This window comes from Limanda limanda, chromosome 6 (assembly GCF_963576545.1).
Source record: "Limanda limanda chromosome 6, fLimLim1.1, whole genome shotgun sequence".
NCBI lineage: Eukaryota > Metazoa > Chordata > Actinopteri > Pleuronectiformes > Pleuronectidae > Limanda > Limanda limanda.
The window spans coordinates 1,198,627-1,224,781 of record NC_083641.1 but is presented as its reverse complement, the minus strand read 5'-3'; the positions used below and the strand labels follow the sequence as shown (position 1 = coordinate 1,224,781).

The following is a 26,155-nucleotide window of genomic DNA, read 5'->3' as shown; positions in this document are numbered from 1 at the left end:
TCCCTCCTTCCCTTCCCTCTCCTCACATTTACTACCGTACTCTTCCCATGTGGTTTCTCCCCTCCACACTCCTCCTTTATCCCTCCCTCTCTCCTCCCTCTTCTGGGCCAGAGGAGCGACCAACCTAAGCCTTTAAAACAAACCGGCAGCACAGACACACACACACATGACGCACAGAGCTGCTGAGTGCTGAGGGAACTCTGGTGAGCTTCGCAGCAGAGCTGAGGTAGGTGGGTTGCAGTTGTGGGTGAAGATGACCTCACTGCTGTGTTTTATGGCACTTACATAAACAAGAAGCATAAGTGGCTGGAAAAGATGTATGATTTGTTTCTGTCATCCTGCTCCTTCCTGCAGCAGAGTCAGAGCAGTTGTGTTTGAATCCGTTAAAGATGTTCTTATTTGGAGATTCTGAATGAAATCATTTTGTACAAGCCGTGATTTTACTTTTACTCTCTCGTTTTTTTTTTTTAATCTAATGTTGCTGCTTTTCTCTACAGAACATGACCTCTGACTAAAAAGTAACAGTGATGGTTCTTTCAAGAGTTTGACAGCTCCTCAAAAGCCAAAGGTCAAGTCGTGTTCCCTTTGTGCTTTCAGAGAGAAGACACAGGGAGACATCTGTCAAGCTCACTGAAGGAGGAGTAGCCTGGGACGTCCCAACCATTGCCCCCTCCTGCAAACTTTCACCTCCCAACCCTTGTCCGTCTGTCCCCACCCCCTCCAGCCAAACCCTCAGCACACTGACTGAAGCCACACATTGTCCAGTGTCCAGAAGATCTAACAGACGTACAGGCTGTCTCTCCCTTCCCCAGAGGGTCACCAGTGGTACAGATGGAAGCAGCATCCCTCGCTGAGATGGGAGACTTGTGTCATCCCCGGTCCTCTTCGCCAGAGGAGGAGACAGTTTGTGCGGCTCTAGCCCGTTATGAGAACACTCTGCAGGACGCCATCAGGGAGATCCACTTGGACGTCAGTGCTTTTAAGCTGGGCATGGAGCGTCGTCTGGAGGAGACAGCCAACGTGAGCGGACCACTAGCACGAGCAGTGGTTCAGCTCCAGCAGGAGAACCGGCAGCTCAGGAGTCAGCTGGAAGCTCTGACGCAACAGGTGGAGCTCCTGAGCGGGATGACATGTGACAGGAGCACCCTGTCAAACAGCAACCACAATCACAGTCTGAACCACAAGAATCACCTTAATGATATTCAGGAAAACTATCAGGAGATTACAGAGGTGGTGTATGGGAAGGGTCAGGCTCACACTCAGAGCCAGGCTCAGCTCCACATCCAGCCCTGCACCCAAGGGAGCCAAGCCCAGACCTACAGCGGCCTTAGCGGTCAGTCGAGCCCTGCATCGCCCCCTGCCACTTTCTCATCCTCCCCGAGTCACAGCAGTCCTCTTGCTGGCTCCAGAGTTTCCTCCATGCTGACAGGCCCAGTGTCCAGCAGCAGCCCCTCCACCACTCGCTTCTCCAGCCGAGCCATGTTTGCTGTGTCCAGCAAGACAAACGTGAGTATTGCATGTTTGGGAGGTGGGTGGTGAATTTTTTTAACCACAGTGGTCCCAACCTTGTTGTCCTGATGTCAAACAAACACCTTCATGCACACATTTTAAATTGAATGTTTTGTTAAGATCTAAGTATATTTATATAAAAAAAACGACATGTTACTAGTGACATTTAAGTTAATTTGGTTTCATACATTCTTTTCTCAGGACTACTGTTTGATGTTGCAAACAATGCAGGCTTCAATCAGTTATCTATTACTTGTCTGTTTAAGCGGTTTATTCATTTAGCAATACATTTATCCATTACTCTTAATTATATCTACCTTAATTTAGTAATTTACATTTTTTGCTTTAACTTATCGTTAGGAGGTCAATTTTGGGTGCATATCAATGTACTGACTAACAAATAAGGACCTTTACACCAACAGGTATGAAAGGTTTGATGAATGGCACAAAGAAAATGTGTCTGCTACTGTGAAATGAATACAAGAAGAAATTAGCACATTTGTTTTCCCTAGTTGGGATCGCTGTAGGTTATGCTATGCTATTCTTTCATTCTCATTCATTGTCGCTTGCAACACATAATGTTGAGGTGTATAATATACTTTATCAATACATAAAAATTATTGAATTGATTGTATTTTCAATTTTTATTATTTCTAATATTCTCCCCTACTCCCCTGGAACTGTGAAAATACCCTAAAGTTTCAATTCCTCCTGCTGGGAAATCACAGCTTTACATGTCAACAACTACTTAAATCTTAAGCATCCAGGAATCTCTTCCAAGAAAATTTGCAGTTCCTCCTGGACTGTTACACATAGAAGCTCTTGGCACAGTTGCACTGACCCACCCCCTCGCCCTCTAGTGCCAGATACTTTGTAACATGGGTGGAAATGTAATATACAATGTCAGAGGAGGTAATCCAGTAATTGCTATGTAATTTTCCAGTTTGGGAAAGGGCCCCCGCAGAAAGTGAGCTTGACCGAGGCTGTTTGCGTTGTGGCAGCGTCGATGTGTCACACAAAGCAGTGGCTGTGTCACGGCGTTGCACAATGGGCCTCCAGCGGGACGTTTAAGGATTTACGAAGTACAGTAATATGAGTGCAGCAGGCTCCTAGGAGGTGCAGTCAGTGTGGTTGTGGGTTCCAGTCAAAAATGCGAAATCAGTGTTATGAAATGAAGGCTCTAGTTAGTCATTATTTGGGGGATATTCAATAAGCTTGTTTCGCCTGAATGACGGCATGGTTCCGCTCTGGTGGAAGCCTTTTAAATCCTACTGGATAAGTTCAAAAAGTGATGGCTCACGCTGAAGGTACATCTGTTTTTTCTCTGTTCCTGGAGAGCTGACATTCTTCTTGATAAGAGTATTAGGGTGGGTCAGAAGTGGTTTCATGTCCCGTCTATATCAGGGTTGCATCATAGTTCATCAATGAAGAGTTACAGTCGTAAAGCTCAGCGGTTTCTAAGTTATTAGCAGGAATAAATTTGAACTGTCACCATACAATGCTGCTAATGAAAGTTTGTCCTCTGGAGTGGAACTCATGTTGGAGTCACATACACAATCTGTCACTGTTCACGTCATTGTGTATTTTAATTTGTTTTATTTCCTGGCTCAACCGTGTCTCCGTCATGTGCTTTCTGCTCATCAATCAGCTAGTTGAAGATGAGCGTGCAGTTTTTCCTGGCATTCTCCAGAATTTATTGTTTTTTCACAAGGGAATGGAAATTCTTTCTTACGTCAGAATTTCCTAAATATTTAGAAGAGATTGGAGAGTACACAGCAGCTGAAGACAATCAGGTATTCATTCTTTTCTTTCTTCCTTTCTCGGCAATTTAGTAGCTACTTAATTTAAGCAGTGTGTCTGCGTTGTTAGTCAGCTCTTAAGCAACTGTGCAATTGCAAGACTGAAGACGAATATGAATCACTTCCATTGTTTGCAAAAATGTCTCTAGAAACACCTCAAAGTGCGATTGCAGCATAAATCTATCATCCTCTTTCTGCCATTGTGCTCAGTGTCTTTAAAACAGGATCACTTTAATCAACACACGCTCAATGAAGTGTTTCCATCTCAATGGTGGAATGTACTTCTGTCTGTAGATCCGAGAAGTTTGTGTTGTTTCTTTCACATTTCTACATTACTGCTATGTTTTCAAACTAAAACTCTGTCATCACAAGTTTTGACTCCCTATCAGTTTTAATCCCTGTCCATTCTAACACACATATAAAGTGACCACTCGCATACATGTGCATGGTGCTGTACACAGATTGCTTGAATAACGACTCCTCTCCCACACATTAAAACAGTTGTATCATTGGGAAATGTAGAGTTTAACTGCACATCAGCTTTAAAGACAAAGGGTCAGCAGCTCTTATGATTGATTACCCATGTTGCATTGTGCACTAGTAGCAGAGGCTAACACTGGTTGTTTTCCTTCAAAAGAGGGTCATGTGATAGGAGCCTGAAGACTCAGCAATGGTCACATCGTTACAGAATAGACCCAAAGATCAAGTGGTTGTGAGTGTCTACGTCATCGTTTCAAAACATCTTAGTTTCTGCCCATCCAGACTAAAACGCAGCACCCAGGGTTTTGAATCAAATACGGGTCCAGCAGCATTTCCATACTTCTCAGTTTTAGCGGCTCCAAAACTCCAGAGCAGTGTGAACACCAGGTCAAATGAAAATGTGGGGATGTGGATGTAGCCTGACTGTGTTCAGCCACTATAGCTACACCAGGAGGTTGCAAAATGTATAACACAAGTCACAGTTATGCATAAGTTATGAACGTTACCACACTTGGTGTAAACAGCTGTATTTATTAAAAGCATATGTTCCATCAACCTTTACTGAGATGGCTGACATGATATACTGCATGAGTCCAATAGCTCTTTTTTTTTCATCAGAGCACATAACACAAACCATCTTGACCTGGATCCCTTAGATCTGCTTTTATTATTTATTTTACTGTGTGTGGTCAAGACACATACTGAGCAGGACATTTTACACTGTAAGAGCAGGGGTGTATGTTCCATCAGAACTAGTTTGTAAGAAATGAAAAGTCAGTTGTAAATGGGGGTTATGTGACTTACTAGAGGTCAATCCGCTCCAACCGGTCTGATATGTTTCCTCTGACTTCTCTCAACAGTGTATTTCCATCCACAGAAATGCTGCTGTATAGAGTTTTGGTTCCATTCTTAGAAAAAAACGTTGTATGAACATGTCAGATCAGCAGCAAAAATCCTTAAACTAGTCCTGAAGGTCCTATGTCTGTCTGGTTGCATACACTGCACTGATGCAACATTATTGACTGATTGGAAGATTTGCATGAATGAGCAGTTGTTCCTAAATTTGGTCTTCGAATGAGATTGCGTAACCGCGTTCACTAGGAGAGCCAGTATGAAACCCCCCCAGAGTTCATATAGAGAAGCTCTTCTTTTATTGGATGGTAGGGTAATATATTGCCATTACAATCATGTAGTTTGTTGTTGTAATTTTAATTGAAATTCTCAATAGCACTTTCTCTTCCTTCTGACATTAAGGCTTTATTTTCCTACTTTAAGAGACCGTGAAGCTGTTTCCTAGCCGCGGTGTTCTCAGATTCAACCTTTTGAACGCCAAGCATACTGCGTACACGTCTTTCCATGTTGTAAACATGAGCTCACAAGTTCCATATGAAAACAGCACAAGAGATTGCAGGGTGTGGATCCTTGTACATGTCTATACAGAGTGTGATGGTAATACATGTCCAGTGAAAGGCCACATATTGAACTGCAGTCTATAAAAGCACACACATGCAAATAGCTGTTCCACTTTTGGCTGCAATTACCAAACTATGTGGTTGGAAACAACAGAGGAATGTTTTCTTCTGTGAAATCATGTGGTCATAGCTAGACAACACAAGGGTACCTTTGTGTGCGTGTGTATTTGTGTGTGTGGGAGATACCCGCTGTCAGCTGCAGTAACACACAGATCATATCAAACAAGAGATGTAGAAAATACTGTAAACTAGAATCGGTGCACAAACAATGACTTTTTGTGCAAATGGTCGGATCTCAAGACACGACTGTTCGGATTATAATTGCAGCTCACTCTTCCTGCCACATCCTCACAGACCTGTCAGAATCACACCAGAGGAAGATACAGCACAAAAAGTACAGTTGGCTGTTCAAAACAGGCCTGACTGACAGTTACACACACACACACACACACACACACACACACACACACACACACACACACACACACACATGTATAGGCGTGTCAGTCTTCCAGCCTGCTCTCCAGCTGTTACACTGCAGCGTCACTCTGACCTACAGTGCCGTCTCCAGAGAACACACACACACAAACACACACACACACACACACACACACGCACACATACACACACACACAAACACACACACAGACACAAACACCTGCACACACGCACACACCTGCAAATCACCCCTGTAGTGTGTCAGCGCCATCTCCTCCATGTTGAAAACACCTGCAGCACGAATCTGTATGAATTACACAGCATGACTGTGCCTTTTCTTCGTTCTTTTCTTCAAATGAGAACGATCTGGAGCTGTTTTATCAGCTGAGTTAAAGAATAGTGCGTGTGCGTGTGTGTGCGTGTAGATACACTTTCAGATTTTATATTGCTCTCATTCTGCCTTATTAATATGACAACTATAGTTTTTGTAATATTTGATAAGGTGTCATACTAGACTGGCTCTGTTGCCACTTTTCTGACTCAGAACATCGGCATTCACATAAAAATGCTTGAATGGAAACCCAGCTGTGTATAACAGTGTGTGTGTGTGTGTGTGTGTGTGTGTGTGTGTGTGTGTGTGTGTGTGTGTGTGTGTGTGTGTGTGTGTGTGTGTGTGTGTGTGTGTGTATGTGTGTGTGTGTGTCCATCTGGAAGGTTTTTGTGGTTTGTAAAGGGGCAGCTGTGTGGCTCTTTTCTATCCTCTAATGGTTCTGGGCAACAGGAATAAGTGAAGATTAGAATTAGGACAAAGACCTAATCCTCCTCAACAATGTCTCCTCTTCCCCCTTTGTTTCTCCTCCTCACGCACACACTAACACACGACACACATTGTATGTCTGCAGACGACACTGCTGTTGCCAATTACTGTGCCAAAGCAGCCGTCTCAATGGGCCATTGTGTGGGTTCCTGCTTCATTGGGAGTACATTCAATGTGGAGGTATTATAGAATCAACTATTTTCTCTTCCTCCTCTGACTCATTCCTTTACATTACATTACATGTCATTTAGCTGACGCTTTTGTCCGAAGCGACTTACATTTTTAGTACACTCAACATTTATGAGGAGCCATTTAGGGGTTCAGTATTTTGCCAAGGACACTTCGGCATGCCGATGGGGAACATTCCTTCACTTCTTCCTCTACCTTTTCCTGTCTCTCACCTGTCTTCCTTCATTTTCATTTCACCCCTAGAGGCTGACACTTCTGTTTGAAATCTGCCATTATTGTACATTGTACAATATGATTAGTTTAGATTAATTTATTAGTTTATTAGATTAGTTTATTGATCTTAAAATATGATTCTTAATAGCATAAATAGTATATGCTTAAAAAGAAAACATTAGTCACGGTCCACTTAACTTTTTAAGGCCTTCATCCACATCTGTCCATCTTCATCAGAATTAGCTCAGTTCCCATCACATAACAAGAGTTTGGTCATGTAACAGCTGGTGTTATTAATACAGCTGTCAGATGCACAATGTGGAGGAAAGCTCCAGAAAAAAGTATGTGTACTGCCTGATGTACAACTGAAACCAGACAGTGCCAGTCCATAGACTGTACATAAAGAGGAGCGATGCTCCTCCACTTCCTCCTGTTGTACAAGGATTAAGCTAAAAGGTCCCACATGCTCAATCTTGTTCACCCCATTTTTCAAAATATCAAATGGTTATTCAAACATCACTTCCCAGAAAATGTTGCACAGTGTGATAAGAATTACCCAAAATTATAGAATAGATAGATTTTTGAGAAAATGGTTTTGATATGTACTTTAGCGCTTTTGTTTTGTTTATTGCCTATACTGCAGCCAGCCACCAGGGGGCAATCAAGATGAGTGGCTTCACTTTTGAGATGTCATGTCATCCATAATTATAAACAGTCAATGATAAGTCTAATGAAATAATCTCGTGGGTTGCAATGTGACAAATGTAGAATCAAGTGTTTTTGGAACTTGACCCAGTCGAGGCATTAAAAGTCAAGAAATCAAGAAATGTAATTTAATTTGACTGCTCTCTTTTATGTATCCTTCAACGTGTGCAATACATCTAGATCCATACAAGTTAAACTTCATTAGTCAGAGGTTGACAGGTTTACAATCAGCTCTTTATATAAGGGATATATCTGATAAATGTATGACATAGTTGTCATTTCCTTTTCTTTAACAAGACTCCACACTTTCATTAGACTTCTTTCCCACAAATACCTCCACAGCAGAGCATCAGACGCTGCATTCATCTAGTGTGTGCGTGTGTGTGTGTGTGTGTGTGTGTGTGTGTGTGTGTGTGTGTGTGTGTGTGTGTGTGTGTGTGTGTGTGTGTGTGTGTGTGTGTGTGTGTGTGTGTGTGTGTGTATGTGTGTGTCTGTGTGTGTGTGTCTGTGTGAGTGTGTTCATTAGCAGATGAGCAGTATATCAGATTATCCCAGTCAGGTCACGGGGTCATCTAATGTTCTCTATCAATGCACAGAGACAGGTTGCCGTTGATTTATGACCCTATACAGCACTTGCATCACATATTATGTAAGAGCTGATTACTGGAGATAGAAAAGTTGTGATGTTTCTTACATGGGCTTACAGGATATGCTTTATAGATAACACAGACCTTTTTTATGTGATGGTGCTGCATATAGCATTAATATTATATTATTAATTATATATTATTATATGATTACCATGGACATGTGTCCTTCTATTCACTGTGGTCCATTGAGGCAATGAAATAAAAGAATCTCCTTCATTAGTTTATTGTAATGAGCAACATGATTTATTAAAAACTGTGTTTTCATTTTGAAAAGTATCTGTGCTTGTCTCATTTTTACAGTAATTACATTAAGCTAATTCATTAATTCACAGTTCAATAAACGTTTAATAATTCACTTTATTGATTTAAAACTGGAATCAGGTATCTGTGTGGGTATTTATCCTGCTGGTTGATGATCTGATCATTCAGAATGTGTTGGTTGTTAATTCCGTCAGGTAACACTCCTCCAGATACTTTGTCTCCCTCCGTCCCTCCCTTTGCACCCACTGGCTCCATCTCCCCCCAACATTTCACAACTCAGCCTTGATGCTATCTGCTTTCTTATCTGCACATAAGCAGCGGACCACTGCAACATTTAGCCTGCAGTGTTTTAGTCTAGTCACAGTCTGAGAATAGGCTGATGGATAGATTGTACATTCAGAGCACTTAAGATGCACTGATCCCAGTCCAAGCTGAATTACAATGTGATTGGCAACTGCTGGTGCACACGTTCACACTAACAGTGTTGGCATGAATATGCTGTATCAGCAGGGTATTGGTAAAAACTAATAAAAATGTAGAGTATAGTATAGTATAGTACAGTAAAGTATAGTTCATAAAATAAAATAGTATGACATAGTTTAATATAGGGAAGTATAATATAGTGTAGTGTAGCACAGCGAAGTACTGTATAGTGTAGCATAGCATAGTGTTGTATAGTGTAATGTGGTATAGTAAAGTTCTTTAGTAAATTAGAGACTTTCCAAGACTGACTCTTAACTGTGACAAATAACTTCTGATCTCTGTGTGTATCCAAATTCCATCCATCCATCCATCCATCCATCCATCCATCCATCCATCCATCCATCCATCCATCCATCCATCCATCCATCCATCCATCCATCCATCCATCCATCCATCCATCCCTCTCTCCTCTCCTCTTTGCATGGCCCCTTCCTCAGCCTTCTACTCCAGTCTCCCCCTGCATTTTAAGGCTGGATTCCTGGCAGTAGCCCACCCCACGTCTCCATGTGGCTATTAATAAAGCCATGAGTGAGACTGAAGCCAGAGTTTGAAGTATGATCAAAAACACCAACAAAAACACATCAAATATTTACAAAAGTAACATATATATATATATTTATTTTTTAGATCAAATCGTGATTCTGTATCTCCCTGTATTTACTTGTGAGTCGCTTTTTAACATAAGCTACTTATCAAAGCTACTATTTTGCGCTGCTTTGGATAAACTTCTCCAACTTATTCTGATAAAGAATTGCTTAAGTGTGAAGTGTGTGTGTGTGTGTGTGTGTGTGTGTGTGTGTGTGTGTGTGTGTGTGTGTGTGTGTGTGTGTGTGTGTGTGTGTGTGTGTCTGTGTGTGTGTGTGTGTGTGTGTGTGCGCACTTGCTGGGGGGTTTAGCAGAGGTATGTGACCACTCCCTGGCTACCCCTGGTTCTCTTAATGACTTCCAGACAATAAGCCATGTTCCCGTCATCATCTCTGTGGAAACAGGTTAATAAGTGACTGGCTGGTGGGATAGGTCACCCTCCTCACCCTCCTGACCCCCCTCACCCTCGTCATCCTTGCTGCCCTGTGGAACAAATAAGCCTTTCTGGAAGTCAACTTCAGGAATAGATTTTAAGGTCGTCCCTTTAGCTCAATCCACCTGGGAACACCGCACAAATTTCATTTAGCGGCACTCTGCCCCAGTGTTTTGGAATAATGCCCGAAAGGCACTTAAAGGAAAATCGGTTTTAGAGGTTGGGTGACACTGTGCGGGGTCACGGGTGAGAGAGCAGGGGTTCCTGGCATTTTCAGGTTTTGTCAGAAATCAAGTTTCCCATCACAGGAGGGGGACTCAGGTATAACTGCTGCTCTGGGCATTCTGGGAGCTCGGGAGACGAGCGAGAAGAAACGTGGCCTAGAGTTAATATATCTGCCTGTCAGTCACTGTGAGGGGGAAATTCAAAATGTAAACTCCACAGAGGCAAGGTGATGGAGTGTTGGGGGTGAGCAGAATGCCAGTTGTGAATTCCCACTGCAGCCTAGCATGTTTTCACTTATATATGCCCAGGAGTAACTGCAGCCATACAGTGTGAATAAAAATGGAAAATAACATTTGATGAATTCTTAAAACATTCAGATACAACACAGCTGTAGAATTCAACAGTAGAATGAAGTGGCATTGTCAGTGTGTGCAGTGGAAATAGAAACAAAGGAAACATTTGTAAAATTATTTAAAAAATGCCTGAATGCATTGTTTGAAGCTGCCTTATCATCACATTCCACCAGATCTCAACAACAAAGTCCTAAAACAGTTGCTAATCACAAAAAAAAAATATTGGATTCTGTCTGATTCAGCTCTGTAGCTTCTATGTGGGTGGACATGTGTTTCATTGCAGGCATACTGGTCACAGGCCTGAGTATAACCACTGTACATGCCACAATGTGGGCAATGGTAATGTTTTCTCCAGCTGATGTCTGCTAATTCATGAGACCAGGACTGAGGATTCTGCAGGATTTAAGTCCAAACCAATGTCTTTGGTTGAGTCGTGTTGACTGGAGTTGAATCCTTGCTTCACTGACATGAAACTGGGAGACATCGAGGCTCAAGCTCAACCTGTGTGGGTTACTACTCTGCTGAGATGGTTCCATTTTGTAACCTTAGATCATCAGCACTAATAATAACAGTGAGATTACTTTGGTTGGCTCCTTCATTAGAAGCGTGCATTTTATTTTACATTGGACTAATTATGCAGTGGCCGTTATTGTCTGTTTGTAATGTTCTGTTCTCTTGTCCTGTTGATGCTCTGGAGCTGCTTCAGAATTATTCCTTGTCATTAGTGAGTCCTCCTAAAACAGTTCTACAATAAACTAAAATGTTGGAAAAGGGTTGTGTTTCTTGCATGACGATTCAGACTCCCTTCAATGCTCGTCCACCATCCAGACCTCCACTACAATAAAAGGCACAATACTTCTTGCTCTGGCCCAGAATGTTGGCACTGGATGTAAATCACGAGGTGAAGATTTGTCCAATATTGATGTAATCCCTGAGCTGAAATGACCGGTGGATCCGCCTGCTCTTACTCACACCACCTATCCAGTTTAGTCAACTGTTGGTCAGCAATTGGGAATTAAGGTAGAGGTGATACAGATTGTCTTTATTTGCTGACCTCCTGCCTTCCTGCGGTGAGCATGCCATGTCTCCTCCAGACATCATCCCACCCTCCTCTGCCTCACTGCCAGGAATGAAAGAGCAGAGGAGGATGGAGGGAGGGAGGTGGAGAGGGAAGACAGGGGAGTCACTCTCTATTGTTGCCACATGTTGGAGCGAGACATTACAGAAGAGTGAGTACAAGTCAAGAGTGAAAAATGATATTTTCCCCACAGCGAGCAGGACCTATTTATCATAGATACTTGGCCTGAGACCAAGCTCTTCTTCTTCCATGAATCTTATGCTATACATCTTTAACACTGAGAGTAGAAGCAGTTGAGAAAACTCACCAAATAAGGAAATACATCAAGTGTTATATGTTGTTTATGCTACAAATATATATTTATACAAAAGTGTGATTTACCATGGTGAGATGATGTTTATGGGATTGGTTAGAGAGGTTAAACTTCTCCGCAGATTTCAAATTTACTTATTTCTAATATTTGGCAGTTATCACTAATAACAAATACATAGCAAATGTGATCCATCATATTTAACTAGGTTTTATATAGCTGCAGTGTCACAAGACACAAAAGTAATACCTGGTGTCTGAAACATGTTATTGGTTCAAAGTTTGTCATCAAATTCTGCTGAAAATTTTTAAAAAAGTGATGAAGTATCTTAGTAATAGAGGAAAGTTTACTTTGTCTTTAATGTTAATGCTGGGGTTGTTAGCAAGTGTGGGGGACTCTTTGAAAATATGCAACCAATACATCTCAACCCCTCCTATCAGCCCTTGTCAAAAATACGCCCGCAAAATACATGAACTCGCAATGACAAGTGCTAAAAGACGACTTTTCTGTGATTGGCTTGGTAACTTCTGGCTTTCATTTCTCAGTCTGAACGAGATTTACAGTCCAGAGAGGGCCACGAACACTGTCTTTTATTTTCCAGAAGACCTTATTTATTGATGGTAATAAGGACGTGGAGAGAATTGCAAAAAATTAGATTAAAAGTGTTTCAGAATTCTTTAAACCTTGGGCGTTTAAAGAAATTTAAGATGCCGTCAGCAGAGAAGCGCGTGTGAAATCCGGCCTAGTCAGCAGCCGACACTGTAACTTCCATTCATACAAACTTTTATGTTTGTAAAGAAAACCTCCTCCTGTTCAGAGGCGCTCACCTGCAATTTGTGTTTTATATCTTCTCTCTACAAAGGCTGCGCATTTTTTCACCCTCAACCCAAATTGGTGTTCCCTGCGATTTTTCGAGCAGAGAAATTGCAGTCTGTGCGAGTATATTTGAAGAACAGGTGGTCTGAGTGAGTTTCTCTTCCTCTGAGAGGATTCCTTTATAGGAGGAAATTACAGAGCAGAGTCCTCTGTCTCTAACTGTTGACTGAGCAGAAGTCTGATCGCTTTACAGTAGCTGTGTGAATACAAGTGCATGTTTCTTCCTTCATATGTATCTGGTGCATCCTGTGCTTTTTGATTATTGTCATAGTAAATTGCAAGGTGGTGGCTGCAATTGACATTGATGCATGACAGTTTACCAGCTTCATAATAATGGAAGCTCTCCTGTCAACTCCACATTCATATAACTGCCATGAGCACAAAGGCTGCATTATGACTTCATGCGCCTCATGGGAATCTCTGTTGGTGCATTTATTTAGCTAATTAAAATGAGGACTTAAGTTTGGCGCCCATAGCGATGAATTTATCTTTCACTCTCACACACACACACACACACACACACATGCACACAGGTAGTCTTTGGAGGGATGCCAGCCTTCCTCCTTTGTTCGAGGGTTCTCGTCCTCCACCACCCAAAGGCCCAGTGAAGCTCAGATGTCTCCCTGAGAAAAAGAGAGAGAGACAGAGGACAGTTTATGAGAGGGAGGGATGAAAGAGGAGCTAACAGAGAGAGACCTCTGGTTATCCAATCCTATGTCACACCTGATGAATCTTCAATTTAAAAAAAAAAAGTAAAAGTACCGTTCGGAGGGATCTTCAGGATGTTCACATTCATACATTATGAAAACAAGCAGGAGGCATTATAGCTCAAAGGCATACATTGAATGAATGCAAATTTTTCAAAATATACAAAATATACAAATAATAATATTCAAATATGATTCCATGTAGCACAGTAACAGGATCCCAGCTGCCAATAGACCAGATATATGTTAACACACCTCCTTTGTGTCCATCAAGGGTTCCTGACAGCTCAGCTCAGTCTATTCTGGTGTCATCGTTCCTACTTTTAGCCATTTATCAGTAAGGGGGCAAACACTAATACAAACGTGTCGGCCAATAGAGTGAACTGGACTTGTAGTGTGGTACAGAGTCGGAGTCAGTGAAGGTGTCACCAGCTGAGAGTTCCTAGTTCCGAGGACTGTCACTGGTAAAAAATATTAGATTAAAAAAAATGCTTTATTAGACTGTAAATAAAATGTGATATTATTTCAGTTTACCCCTAGAGTCCCATGCCCAACCCCTCCACAAAATTTCAGGAGCAGTTAGCATAATCCTTCTAAATATCAAACAAACTAACACACAACCTAACATCCTTCTATGGACATTGAGTCACTTTAGAGCAGCTGCATATTTACACAGTTTTATAGTGCTGGTGCAGGTTTATAGTATCTATCCACAGCTACACGATGTACAAATATTTACTTTGCAATACTGAGCTGGTAGATGATTGCAACCCTATCACCTGTCCACATTGGAGAGATGATAAACTTTCAGTCATGAGTAGAGGAAATAATGTTTTCTTTTCATTCCCTATCCTTATAAAATGATCCTAAATGATGTATTTGGCACATTGGGAAAAAAGGGGAGAATTGATAAAGCACCAGGAAGAAATTAAATGTTTGAAATTTGGTCATTGTAAAGAAGAAACCAGTTCAACCTCACTTCCATGCTGGGTGAGACAGATATTAACATGGGTCTGCTGTGCAGATTGTAGCTGCTGAGTTGCTGATGTCTGGATTTTAATAGAAAACGACATCCTCAAAACAACATATCACTACCAACAGACATCAGATCATGTGGGTCTTCACGAATGCTCGTTTCAGCAAATGTGACGCAGGTATCATGTTCACAGGTCCCTCGGCGGTACTGTGTACCAGTTTGTTCTGCCAGAAAGCGAGACCTCAAGATACCAGGGAGTTTACTGGAAACTCAGCAGCACAGCGATCATATTTCCCCCTCTGACCCACAGTGGACGTCTGATGATCTCAGTACTTAAGCCAGCGGAGCTCCCCTCCCCAAAGCCAGACACTCTGAAATTTGTCTCCCTACTCCTGCTGGATAGCCAGCTAATATAAGGTTTTCATTTTTTCCCCCTATCCTCTTTCAGGAGTGTAATTGCCGCTTTGTGAAATGACAACCCATCCACACCCCCCCACAATTCTCTCTCTCTCTCTCTCTCTCTCTCTCTCTCTCTCTCTCACACACACACACACGCACGCACGCACGCACGCGCGCACACACACACACACAAACACACATACACACACACACACACACACACACACAAATATTCCTTCCCCCAACAGCATTCTTATGAGGTTACCTCAGCCCACGGACACACATGTACACTGTCCCAGCCATTTTAAGTGAGCAGTGTGTGCGTGTGTGTGTGTGTGTGTGTGTGTGTGTGTGTGTGTGTGTGTGTGTGTGTGTGTGTGCGTGCGTGACTGTGTTAAGTTTCTCTGTTAGTTTAGTTAGCTTTAGTTTTGTTTGTTCAGGTTTTCAGATATCCATCTCTGCAATCTTGTGCCTTCAACCAAAAATGGAGGTAAATCAGGTCAAGATATTTGTGGTGTTCCAAGCACTGCAATATTAAATTCACATATCAGCCAACAACATCTCTTTTCTCTTAGGGCACCTTGTTCTTATGAAGAATCGACACAACACACTGCCAGCAGTTTTCATTTGGATTATTTCTTCAGCACAAAGTACAGGTCCATTGTGGGCTGCTATTTTTAAATGTGATTTGGTTGTTGTCCTGTGACCATCACAAGTGGAGATTTTGTTCTCAAGCATCAAAGGGGATTCGAGGTAAAAAATCTCAAAGGCACCAAACCCAAGTTAAACACAAGACACTTGACTTTTTTTGTATTGTTAAAATTAGGCGAATTGTTCTCATGTGGTGACTTAAGAACGACCGATTCATAATCACTTTGTTATAGGCCATAGCAGTTTGCCTGGAAATTAGTTGCCTATTATAATTATTATAATTTCTTCTCTGTCTCTTCCCTTCCGTACTGTCAGATCCTAATACTCTTTTATTTTTATTTTAAAATGTCTTAAATACTTTGAACTGCTGTAATCTACATGCTTATGTCATCAATAGATAAATGACTGTGCTCTATGGAGAATTTTTGCTTCTTTAAGTTTGTTGTTTTGGTATTTGGTACACTACCTGTTATTATCAGCATCATTTCCAAATCCACTGTACACTGTCTGACCAGCACCAGACCAGAGATGAAGTTTTTGTTAATTCAGGTTTTCTGTATAATTATATCCTCTATCTACAGATCCCCCTTTGGGTCATCTAAGAGAAAGAAGAAAGATCTGTACTCTCTGTTTAAAAATGTTTACACGGTTTATAAACCGTGCTGTTAGAATATAAACCAGTTTTCCCTGCAAGCCCCAATTAAAGCACAATAAATATGATGCTACACAATGTAAGCTCCAATGGAATATACATATATATTATATAAATATTAGAGGATGAATTATATTCTTACATTTTACATTAATACCTAGATAAACTGGATTTATTTTGAAAAGCCTGTGCAGATGGTTTACAAATATTTGGCAGGGATTATAAATCCGAGAGTGCTGTTAAGAATTTGTTTGGACAGATTTATAAACTGAGAGAACAGATTTACACTTCCCTCTTTTGCTGACCCTTGTTGAAGAGGTTCCATATGTATCTGATCACGTAGTGGGTTTTGGGCAGATGCTGCAGTTTGGCTTTCAAACATGCTGAGTTTATCTAAACACAGAATGAATGCATCAGCTGCATCATTGGAGAAATAACATTCTCAGTCAAATGCAGCACAGACATGGACGGTGTGTATTCAACATCAGAACATGAAAAACAAGCAGCTGTTCATTTGTTGCTTGTTAAAGAGCAGAGGACCTCCTACATGGCTCCCTGAGGGTGTGTTATGTTCCCGTTTCAAAATTTGTGAGACAAGCACACACACAATGTGACCTTGAGAAAACGTGCACAGCTATCAGTGCTGCACTATTGACCTGAGTAGTGTTGTTCTGTATCAAAGGGGCGGACTATCAATGCGCTCTGCTCTGTCTATCTTGCCACATGGAAAGTGACAGCTTGACCCACAACCTATGTGGGTCAGCAGCGCCGTGCGGTCAAGAGTTTAAGATAGAAGTATCTTCTCTGTACGGTGATTAGCTGTTTCCATGTGGCTAATTGTGTTTGGAGAGAGAGGAAAGCGAGCCTCCACCGAGGATCGGCTCTGATCACCGAGACAGTAAACAAATGGGGGTCACAGAGACACTGAACCCCAGATGCTAATGATGTTTGACATTATAACCTGATCTCAGTCATTTTAGTCGTGCTGCCAGATCTTCAGACAGATTTTGGCTGCTTTTCCCGTCACTGTCAATGACAGCAGTGCCTGATTTTAAACAAGGGCTTTGCAGTTCTTATCAAGGGGGAGATAGGTGCACAGAACAGAGCAGAACACTGGTGCCTCTCACACCTACAACACTTCTCTGAAGTCCATGCCGCCAAATGTGCGCCGCTATCGAGTATGAGCTGAGTCACACTGCGTTGATTTGTTTTGTCTGAAGTCATGTCAGAAAGTCCCATGTTTTGGAGAGAAGTCTAAAATCTGAATAGAGTGGTCCAACAGTGACTCAATAATCACAGGACATCTTGATTCATTTTTTGTTCAAACAAGAGGAACATGATTCCCTGACTCTTTGTCTTTGATTCAAACACAACATATTAGCGATAGAACAGGTTGACACAGAACTCCGTTTTGTTCGGATCAGACTTTAATCCCCTTTGGCAAAAAATACAACAAATCAATACCAGAATGATTCATTCACCACGCAAGTTTCAAATACTGTTTTCCAGCTTGGACAGTGTTCTATCCGTAAACATCTACTTACAATCATCCTACTCTCCAGTGAAGGTAAAAGATGACCTCAAGCTGCTTAAAAAGCAATAAACATTGTTAGTGTGTTAGTTAAATATGACTCTATGTGTGTTTCAGAGCATTGAGCGAGAAGAGCCAATAGAAGTGGACCCCGCCCCCAGACACGCAGGCCTGGAGAATGGTCACGCTGCCACAACAGGTAAACACATCATAACTGTGTCACACCATGGCAGAGCTCATCTCACAGTTTATATGAAAATAAAAAAACGATGTGAACCAACTTTATTAAAGGTTGTCTGCTACCACAGCATACATTTTCGATTGAAGGGATAGTCCACTGATATTACACGTGAAGATCAGTTTACTCATGAGGACATGTATTCAATATCCATTGTGACCCGTGTAGAAAAAACAGTTGGTGTAAGTTATTTTAACAGAGGGCCTGGGCTACAAACATTAAGTGTGGATTATAAAAAACGTAGTTAGTTCCCCAGATAGAGAAAATCTCGTGGTGACCATGTTCCAGTACAACAAGTCAAAGGTTGTGTTGTGTGTGACAGAAGAAGTATGCTTTGCTCTAACCAGGTTACCCATTGCTAGCAAAACCAGCTGATAACAACACCTTACATAGTATTTTTGTGGATCTAGTGAATATAGCATCATGTCTACAGATACTTTGTCAGTGCTTTGTGTGACTGATTCAATGAGACACAAATAAGACTTCTGATGATAAAAAGTTTATCACGTCAACTTTCAACACCGTTGATGCTCAGAGCAGCTATCTTGGATTTTGAGGTAGGGTAGGTGACAGCAGTGTTAGGAATCTGACTTCAGTGGGAGTTTCAGTTTGAAATTTTGACTGGGCACTCAGAAATGTTGAATTACCAGTCACAAGGGAACACACATCAAAAAATATGCTGCTGACTTGAATGTCAGGTTTCCTATTGCTTCTGTTTGCATTTATTTATCATTCTCATTTAGTTTGTTTCTTCTGTATTTATCTTGAATACTAACTATTTGATTTCAGCTACATTTTATTCAATTTTATCTTCACTCCCTTTTTTGCTGTTTTGGTCTAGACCAACTTCTGAATAAAACAAACTCCCTTTACTATGTCTATTTTTGTTTCTATTTGCTGGGCAGTTAATGTATAGTTTATCAGCCTGAAAAAACGAATTTACTGAATAGAGTTTGTGAGACAAAACGCTACTAAGCTAAAAATGGCTAAAATTATCCACTGACAGAAACTTTAGAGGATAATTTTCTGTGGACTTGTTACCATGGGCAACCCCTTCCACACTACATATTGTATAGTGATCTGGATCACTGTTGCACAATAACAAAAATTTGGTGCTTTGACAATTTCCATTAATGTGATCATTTTAAATCTTTTTATTCAACTAGAACATTCAATGTTGGTACACGGAGAGATCTCTCCACCCGTTGATTTCCCACACGAGCACACAGCCCCTGTCGCCATGCGAATGCCTCACCTTCCCATCACCGCCACAACCAAGACAGCGGAGCTCAAGGGCTCTCCCAACTCTCCCAACTCTCCCAACTCTCCCAACTCTCCCAGCAGTCCTATTGATTCTCGGTCCTCCCCTGACTTTGAGGCCTCTTCTCCTGGTCATTCAATAACAACATTCAACCAGCCTCAACCAATAGAAGAGTCTTCACTTCAATCAGGTAGCTGACTGACTCAATTTGACAGATCTGTTTTTCGTATTAAACATTAGTACAACATATCTAGGTATTTTCTAACATCCTTAAACTGACTGTTTCTTTTCTATTTGTTTCTGTTAGTATCTTCTGTAAAGACATGGACCCCTACACCTATCAGAGCCCTCGGCCTTCAGGGTGAGTTGCACGTTCAGTCACATACAGTATCTTGTACTGGACTGCAGAATTGTGGATATGATTTGTTCTTAATGTTTATCTTACAGAGAAGACAAGTTCAGCTCCTGCTAAGTCAGTGACCTACGCAGGGTTACAGCAGCATGAAAGGTGAGTGTAGCGTGATTGAGTAAGGACATCTTTAAGGACAGGTTTCATATCTTTTATATGTGTCTTACACTTCTGTGCCTCCACCCTGCAGAGATGGTGATATAAACAGTGACAAATCCTATGGACAGGTAGGGGAGAGGAGGAGGGAACTAGTGAGGTCACAGACTCTGCCTCGTAACATTGGTGCTCAGGCTCGTCGATCTATTTTTGAAAGAATTGACTCTGAAGCAACTATCAGGTAAATGCAATTTAATGCTGCATTTTAGCAACATGGGAACAATGGTAGATAAAAAATTTGTGCATCTTTTTTGTCTCTTTTCCAACTTCTCCTGCACAGCCGTACCAAACCAGTGGAGTCCAAATCCAAACTCAAGCGGTCTCAGAGTTTTGGGGTATCCAGCGCCAGCAGCATCAAACAGATCCTTCTGGAGTGGTGCCGATCCAAGACCATAGGCTACCAGGTATGATACTTATTATTATCTAGCAGAGAAAACTCTGATTATGTTATTCTGTAGCTTCACATTACATTATATACTGTGCATTTAAGGTAATATAGTATCAATTCATCCATATTTCATAACATTTGATCCATATATTTAAGTTACTACTTGGCTCCAGATAAACTCAAAGCTTCTAAAGTGTTTTAGCCCATTTACCACAAATTGAATAAATATTAAGCTATTGCTCCACATTTTCCAGGACAGATCAAAATCGATTACCTTTTAGAATGGGGTTTCACTTAGTGCCAGACAGTCACTCTTCATTTCACTGCAAAGCATGAAAATTAATTGCAAGAGGGTTTGCTTGAGATTCTAACCCATTGTGTCTGGTTCTATTGTAGTTTAAATCACATTATTTTTGTATGGAGATGCAGTGGTAAACTGTGTATCCACATCCTTTGTTTGAAGTTTGAAGCAGGGCTTTAAAGTCAGCAGCAGAGGCTTATAAATTCATTTTATCCTTTTCAAGATTCTTTCCAGCTGTTAGTCCCTTTACTTATACTTGACTGGCTGTTTTTCAACTGCAAAGTCATGTCATAATAGTGTTACACTGACAGATGACAGTTTTGAAGAGAAGTATCTGCAGCATATGTCTGAAATTTGCTTTCTTTCAAAGAGTTAGATGAATAGATGTAATAATCTTATATATTATGTTCCCTGCCTTGCTTAGACCAGAAGCACAGGGATAATAGCTGGCTGGCTCCCTTCAAAATTAAACACATATTTAAAGCTCAACAAATATCACATCATGTCAAATTTTTTTCAACCATATGCAAAGATGAGTTTTTTTTGTGGTTAAAGAAAGAAACAGTTACACCATCTAAGTCTCCATAAGAGCACAAATTATATAGTTCCTACATTTGTTTTTCCGTAAAGGTTGAAGGAAAAAGTTACATACTGTAGTTATTGGGCTTTTGACATGATGGTAGATGGATTTCCTACTCTTTGGACGACGCAAGGTTGGTCCGTCCCCCCGTCCCCCCCCGCTTCTACTCTTCATGCTAGAGGCATAAGCTTATTTCCTAATTGCTACAGCTTTGTGGACCTACGTGCTGCACACTCATGACACTGGTTTCAATTGTCTTGTCTATAACTCTCAGAAGGAAAGCGAATATGCACATTTCAGATAATCGCACAGACAGAGATAAATGTGCAGAAGCTTGCAAAAAGTAAGGAAACCCTTTAAAGGAAAAAATTACAGCATGCTTTTAAAAAGTGGCCTGCAAAAATGTGATGTTTATGTAGTCTGTTGTAAATGGGTGAAGTTCGCAAAATATCCAGCACGGGGCTTTTGAATTTGAGTATGTCTGAGATGAGACATAAAAGCAGTCGGTTTTAAATTAGTCTGGCTCCATATAGCTTTAACCTGTCAGCACATAGCACTGCGCTAATGTGTTAATCATCTACCTTTCAACCAGAGAGCTGCAGTACATGGAGGTGAATATCCTTGTAAATCCAAGGTGTGTGTAATTGTATGTATGTGAGGGTGCAGGGCTGAGGCAGTTGAGGTCATGGAACCATTTTCTTTTCACAGCGCCGTGTGCCAGCTGCTCCATGTGGCTCTGGTTACGGCCACAGTCAAGCTAAACTGCTATTAACTGGCAGCAATAAACATTACGCTACACATGAGAGGGAGATGTTCATCCAGTGACTTGACATGCTGCATTTCATTCAAGGCAAACTCCAGACTAATGAAGGGCAGCCTTGAGATGACATGACTTCAAAAGCATGTAATAGACCCAAAACTGGAGAGGCGAAGAAAGTCTGTTTTATCCATCATAATTAAAGGCCAGTCAGTGAATGGAGAGATGTCTTTATGAAGCTCTGAGGAGCTTCCAGTCAGTTTTACAAGTCATGTTTCTTTTACCTCTCCCTGTCTCTCAAATGTTTTTCTCTGTGTACACAGAGGTCTGAAATGATCTCACGGAAACACATGCCACATCATCACCAAATGTTTTTTCTTTGTCGCTCCGTAGAACATCGACATCCAGAACTTCTCGTCCAGCTGGAGTGACGGGATGGCGTTCTGTGCCCTCGTCCACTCCTTCTTCCCCATTGAGTTTGACTACACCATTCTGTCGCCCGTCAACCGTAAACACAACTTTGAGCTGGCCTTTGGAACTGCAGAGTGAGTGAAAGCCAAGTCAACATTTTAAAGGAATGTTGTTTTTCAGAAGTGGCCATTTATTCTTATGACATGATGCAGATTAATTCTTTTTTTTTAAATTTTGTAGAATTGACCATTTTAATCATATATGACCTGACAAGAATGTGTCGCATGGCAGTTTTACTTTACTTTCTTTCAAGGGGAGGGATACCACTGCAATGTCTGTGAATTGGGCCAAGTATGGACTGGTGGTTGGCTTACTTTAGTTTAGCTCCCTGTATGTCATTCAGTTTAATCTGTACTCACACAGAAAGTCCAGAGTAATTGTTTTTGGTGTATCTGGAGTTATGGACTGTAACTAATGTAGGATCATAATGGCCACTTAAAGGGTAAGTTTGTAGCATTTAGTGACATCGAGAGGTAAAGTTGCATGTTGCAGCTGAATACCCCTCACCTCATCCTCCCCTTCCAAACATGTAAGGGAACCTGTGGTAACCTTCAGTTGTCATAAAACCTCAAAAGGTCTTTAGTTTGTCCAGTTTTGGCTACTGTAAAAAACAAGGTGGCCACCGTAGAGAGGACCCACTCCCAATATAAATATAAAGTATTTAAATATAAAGGGCTCGTTCTAGGGTAAATAAAACAAGAATTTGTTTGGAGCATCTTGTTGAGTTATTTTATATAATGACCTATACTTTTTAGGCCTCAAAAATAATTTCAATCACAATTTTATTTGTATAGCACCAAATATACATTATCTAGAGGCACTTTACATAAAAGGTAAAAAATAATAATAATAAAAAGAATCTTTAATATTTTGACACATCAGCTCTACATTATCATAAGTATCAGGACTTTGGAAGAAACTTTGAAACACAAAGACTAGTGGAGGAGGATTTGTTTGGTAGTGGTCGACTGTACATTGCTGGTTACATCTGAGTGATATTCAAAGAAACACTGAGAATTTTTATCAAGGTTTTGGATCTAGAAGGAGTAAAACTTTCTTTTTTCTTGTTAAATTACAAATTTATTCTCATAAGATTTCAACTTTCTGCTAAATTACAACCTTATTCCTGAAATATGATAACTCTATTCTCAAAATCTTAGATTTTCTTCTTTAAAAAACTCACTAAGGTCGTCAGGTTTATATACTTTTCGCTTTTGCAAAGACTTCTAATTAAACTTGTACTCACCTATCACCTATCTGACAACCTGCCCTGTGGCTGGAGACACTGCACAGACACATTGTCTGATCCACTGAAGTTTCTCAAGAAATAGTTCCAACACATAACTCCATATAAAACCACACATTTCTGTCTGTGTACAAGAAAAACAAAAGAAAATAAGATACAACGTGTTCATTTGGGGGCTTTATGGGGGCTGGCAGGAATATTTTTTAACTCTACAAAGAAGCAGCCCCCTGCTTCCGGCGGGTAAATAAATAGGATAACCACTTCACAACACCAGCTGGAGGCAGAGAATTTGTGGTGACTGCTTCCGACCAAGAAATAGTCCCCCATTGTTTTTCCACACTAGTTTTTGAACAGATTAAACAAAGGAGGTGGTTCATGTTAGTAAGTGAGATTCTGAGGTGCTGGTTTGTGGATTTTTTTTCAGATTTGTGCACAGAGCCAGCTTTTCAGCTTCCCTCTGTTTCCAGTCATGATAAATCAGACTAATTGTGTGCTGTCTCTGCCCTCATCTATAGCTAAAAAATAATGTGACTAGTAGATTCAAGCTCCTCAGCAAGAAAGTGGTTAAATATTTTCTGTATTTTCCCCAAAATGTCCAAAAAAAACTATGCAAAAACATCAATCACCCATTTGTTTGCTGGGGGAGTTTGTTGTGGTTTTTGGAGTTTGCCTTTAAGGATTTACTGATCTTAAGTGCATCAACAATAACTTTTTTCATTTTATTTTATCCTGGGTGAATGTTCCTTAATTTATATTCTTTGTTGTTTTTCATTTTTATAGTCCAATGTATTTTATGAGACAACACCACACAAACATTTTATATGGCAATTTTCCTGCCGATCCTGTCTGCTTCACCAGACTTTCTTCTTTTAGGTGTTGGGCGTGCATTCCTGTTGCCTGACCGCATAGCTTCACACAGCATGGCTTATTGTTACTGTTACGGATACTGCTCCAGCAGGCTGCACTGTGTAGATTAGACATTATACAGGCGCATAGTTTGGACGTGGACTTAAAGATACCCCTTTATTCATGAATTTATTATTATTATTTTAAGACTGCTGTTGAATTAAGCTGATTTGACTGAAAAACAATATTCACTTGGTCACAGAATCAATCCTTTATATATAGGGGGCAGCTTTAGAGTTGACCTCTTAAGGAGATCACAGAGCAGAGACTTATAGGACAATAAATGCATATGAATTATTACATATATAAGGTCCTCCTACACATAACATGTTTGTGAGAATGTAAAGGAAAATGAGTATCCAAGATGTTAGATATATAACTTCATGATGTTAGATATACAAATATTGGCTGGGTTGTAAAACTTTTGTTGATACAGCTCAGTCATGTGCGTCACCTCTCAGATGACGCAGTGTTGAAAATAAGGAAAATCAACCATTTTGATCATAAACTAGGTCGAGCAAAAATATGAAACCTGTTCCTAGGTTCTTACAATTGAGGATTTGCTCCTTTTTCAGTTTTGTATTATTATGAACTCAAAGTCAACTTTATTGTAAATTCTTCCATATGTACAAGCAGGATTGAAATGCAGTTTCTCTCTAATCCTTGGTGTAAACAGAACACGTACATAACATATTAAGCACTCAGTAAATAGGCATAGGATCAATAGGATGCGTGTAGTGCGAACCGTAATAGTACAACAAATTATTGAGAACTGCTATTGTAGTGTCCATCCACAGGATGAGTAAAGTAGCAGCAGATGTAGAATGACAGCAGCATTTACAGTAAAAAATCACAACAGCTGAAATGACAACAAAAATTGATTGGTGCATGTTTGCATTAACAAAGTAGTTCAGAGTTAAGAGTTAATATGATTGATATCATTAATAATATTATTGTAGGTATTATACATATTCAATTAATATTATTGCTTTTTGATTTGCTAATGAGAAAAAAATGCTATTTTAATATATTAGTTTGGATTTCCTGTTATTTCTTGGACTACTAGACATCCTGTTATTTCTTGGACTACTAGACAATAGAACGGACAACCTTCAATTGATTAAGCTGACACATTTTGATCCACAATTCTGAATTTCGGCTGTTTTGTTGTACGTAAATGCTCTTTATGAGGTGTTAAATCAAACTTAGGTTTAGGTTAAACCATATAAAAGGAGCCTTCCCCTCTGACTTGTGTTTATCTGTCTGTGTGTGCAGAGTGAAGGCTGGCTGCGATCGGCTGATCGAGGTGGACGACATGATGATCATGGGTCGTAAACCAGACCCCATGTGTGTTTTCACATATGTCCAGTCCCTCTACAACCACCTGCGCAAGTTTGAGTGAAGCTTAAACCTCGGGGATCCATCTTCCTCCACGGTTCTCCTTTTACACTCAAACTATTTCAGCCTCCACCTACAGCAGTGGGTTCTTCCTCCTCACCTCTCAGCTAGACGGAGATACAGAGCTGGCATGGTCGCACTTTGAAAACACTATGCTGTCCCCTGGTGGTGGATAAGTGGACACTCCTCCAAACGGTGCAGGAAAAATGCTCACAGATGGGAAAATGTCTCGTGGGGGAAACGTAGTGTATA

General features: G+C 40.7%; 1 protein-coding gene across 1 annotated transcript; it reads left to right on the top strand.

Moving 5' to 3' along the window:
- The first annotated feature begins 819 nt into the window (after positions 1 to 819).
- smtnl (smoothelin, like) lies at positions 820 to 26,155 on the top strand. Its single transcript, XM_061073604.1, has 9 exons — positions 820 to 1,506; positions 17,910 to 17,991; positions 19,197 to 19,481; positions 19,599 to 19,652; positions 19,739 to 19,799; positions 19,891 to 20,037; positions 20,137 to 20,260; positions 22,276 to 22,427; positions 25,781 to 26,155. Exons 1-9 carry the CDS (start codon positions 832 to 834, stop codon positions 25,905 to 25,907), a joined length of 1,707 nt encoding a protein of 568 aa, XP_060929587.1. The 5' UTR covers positions 820 to 831; the 3' UTR covers positions 25,908 to 26,155.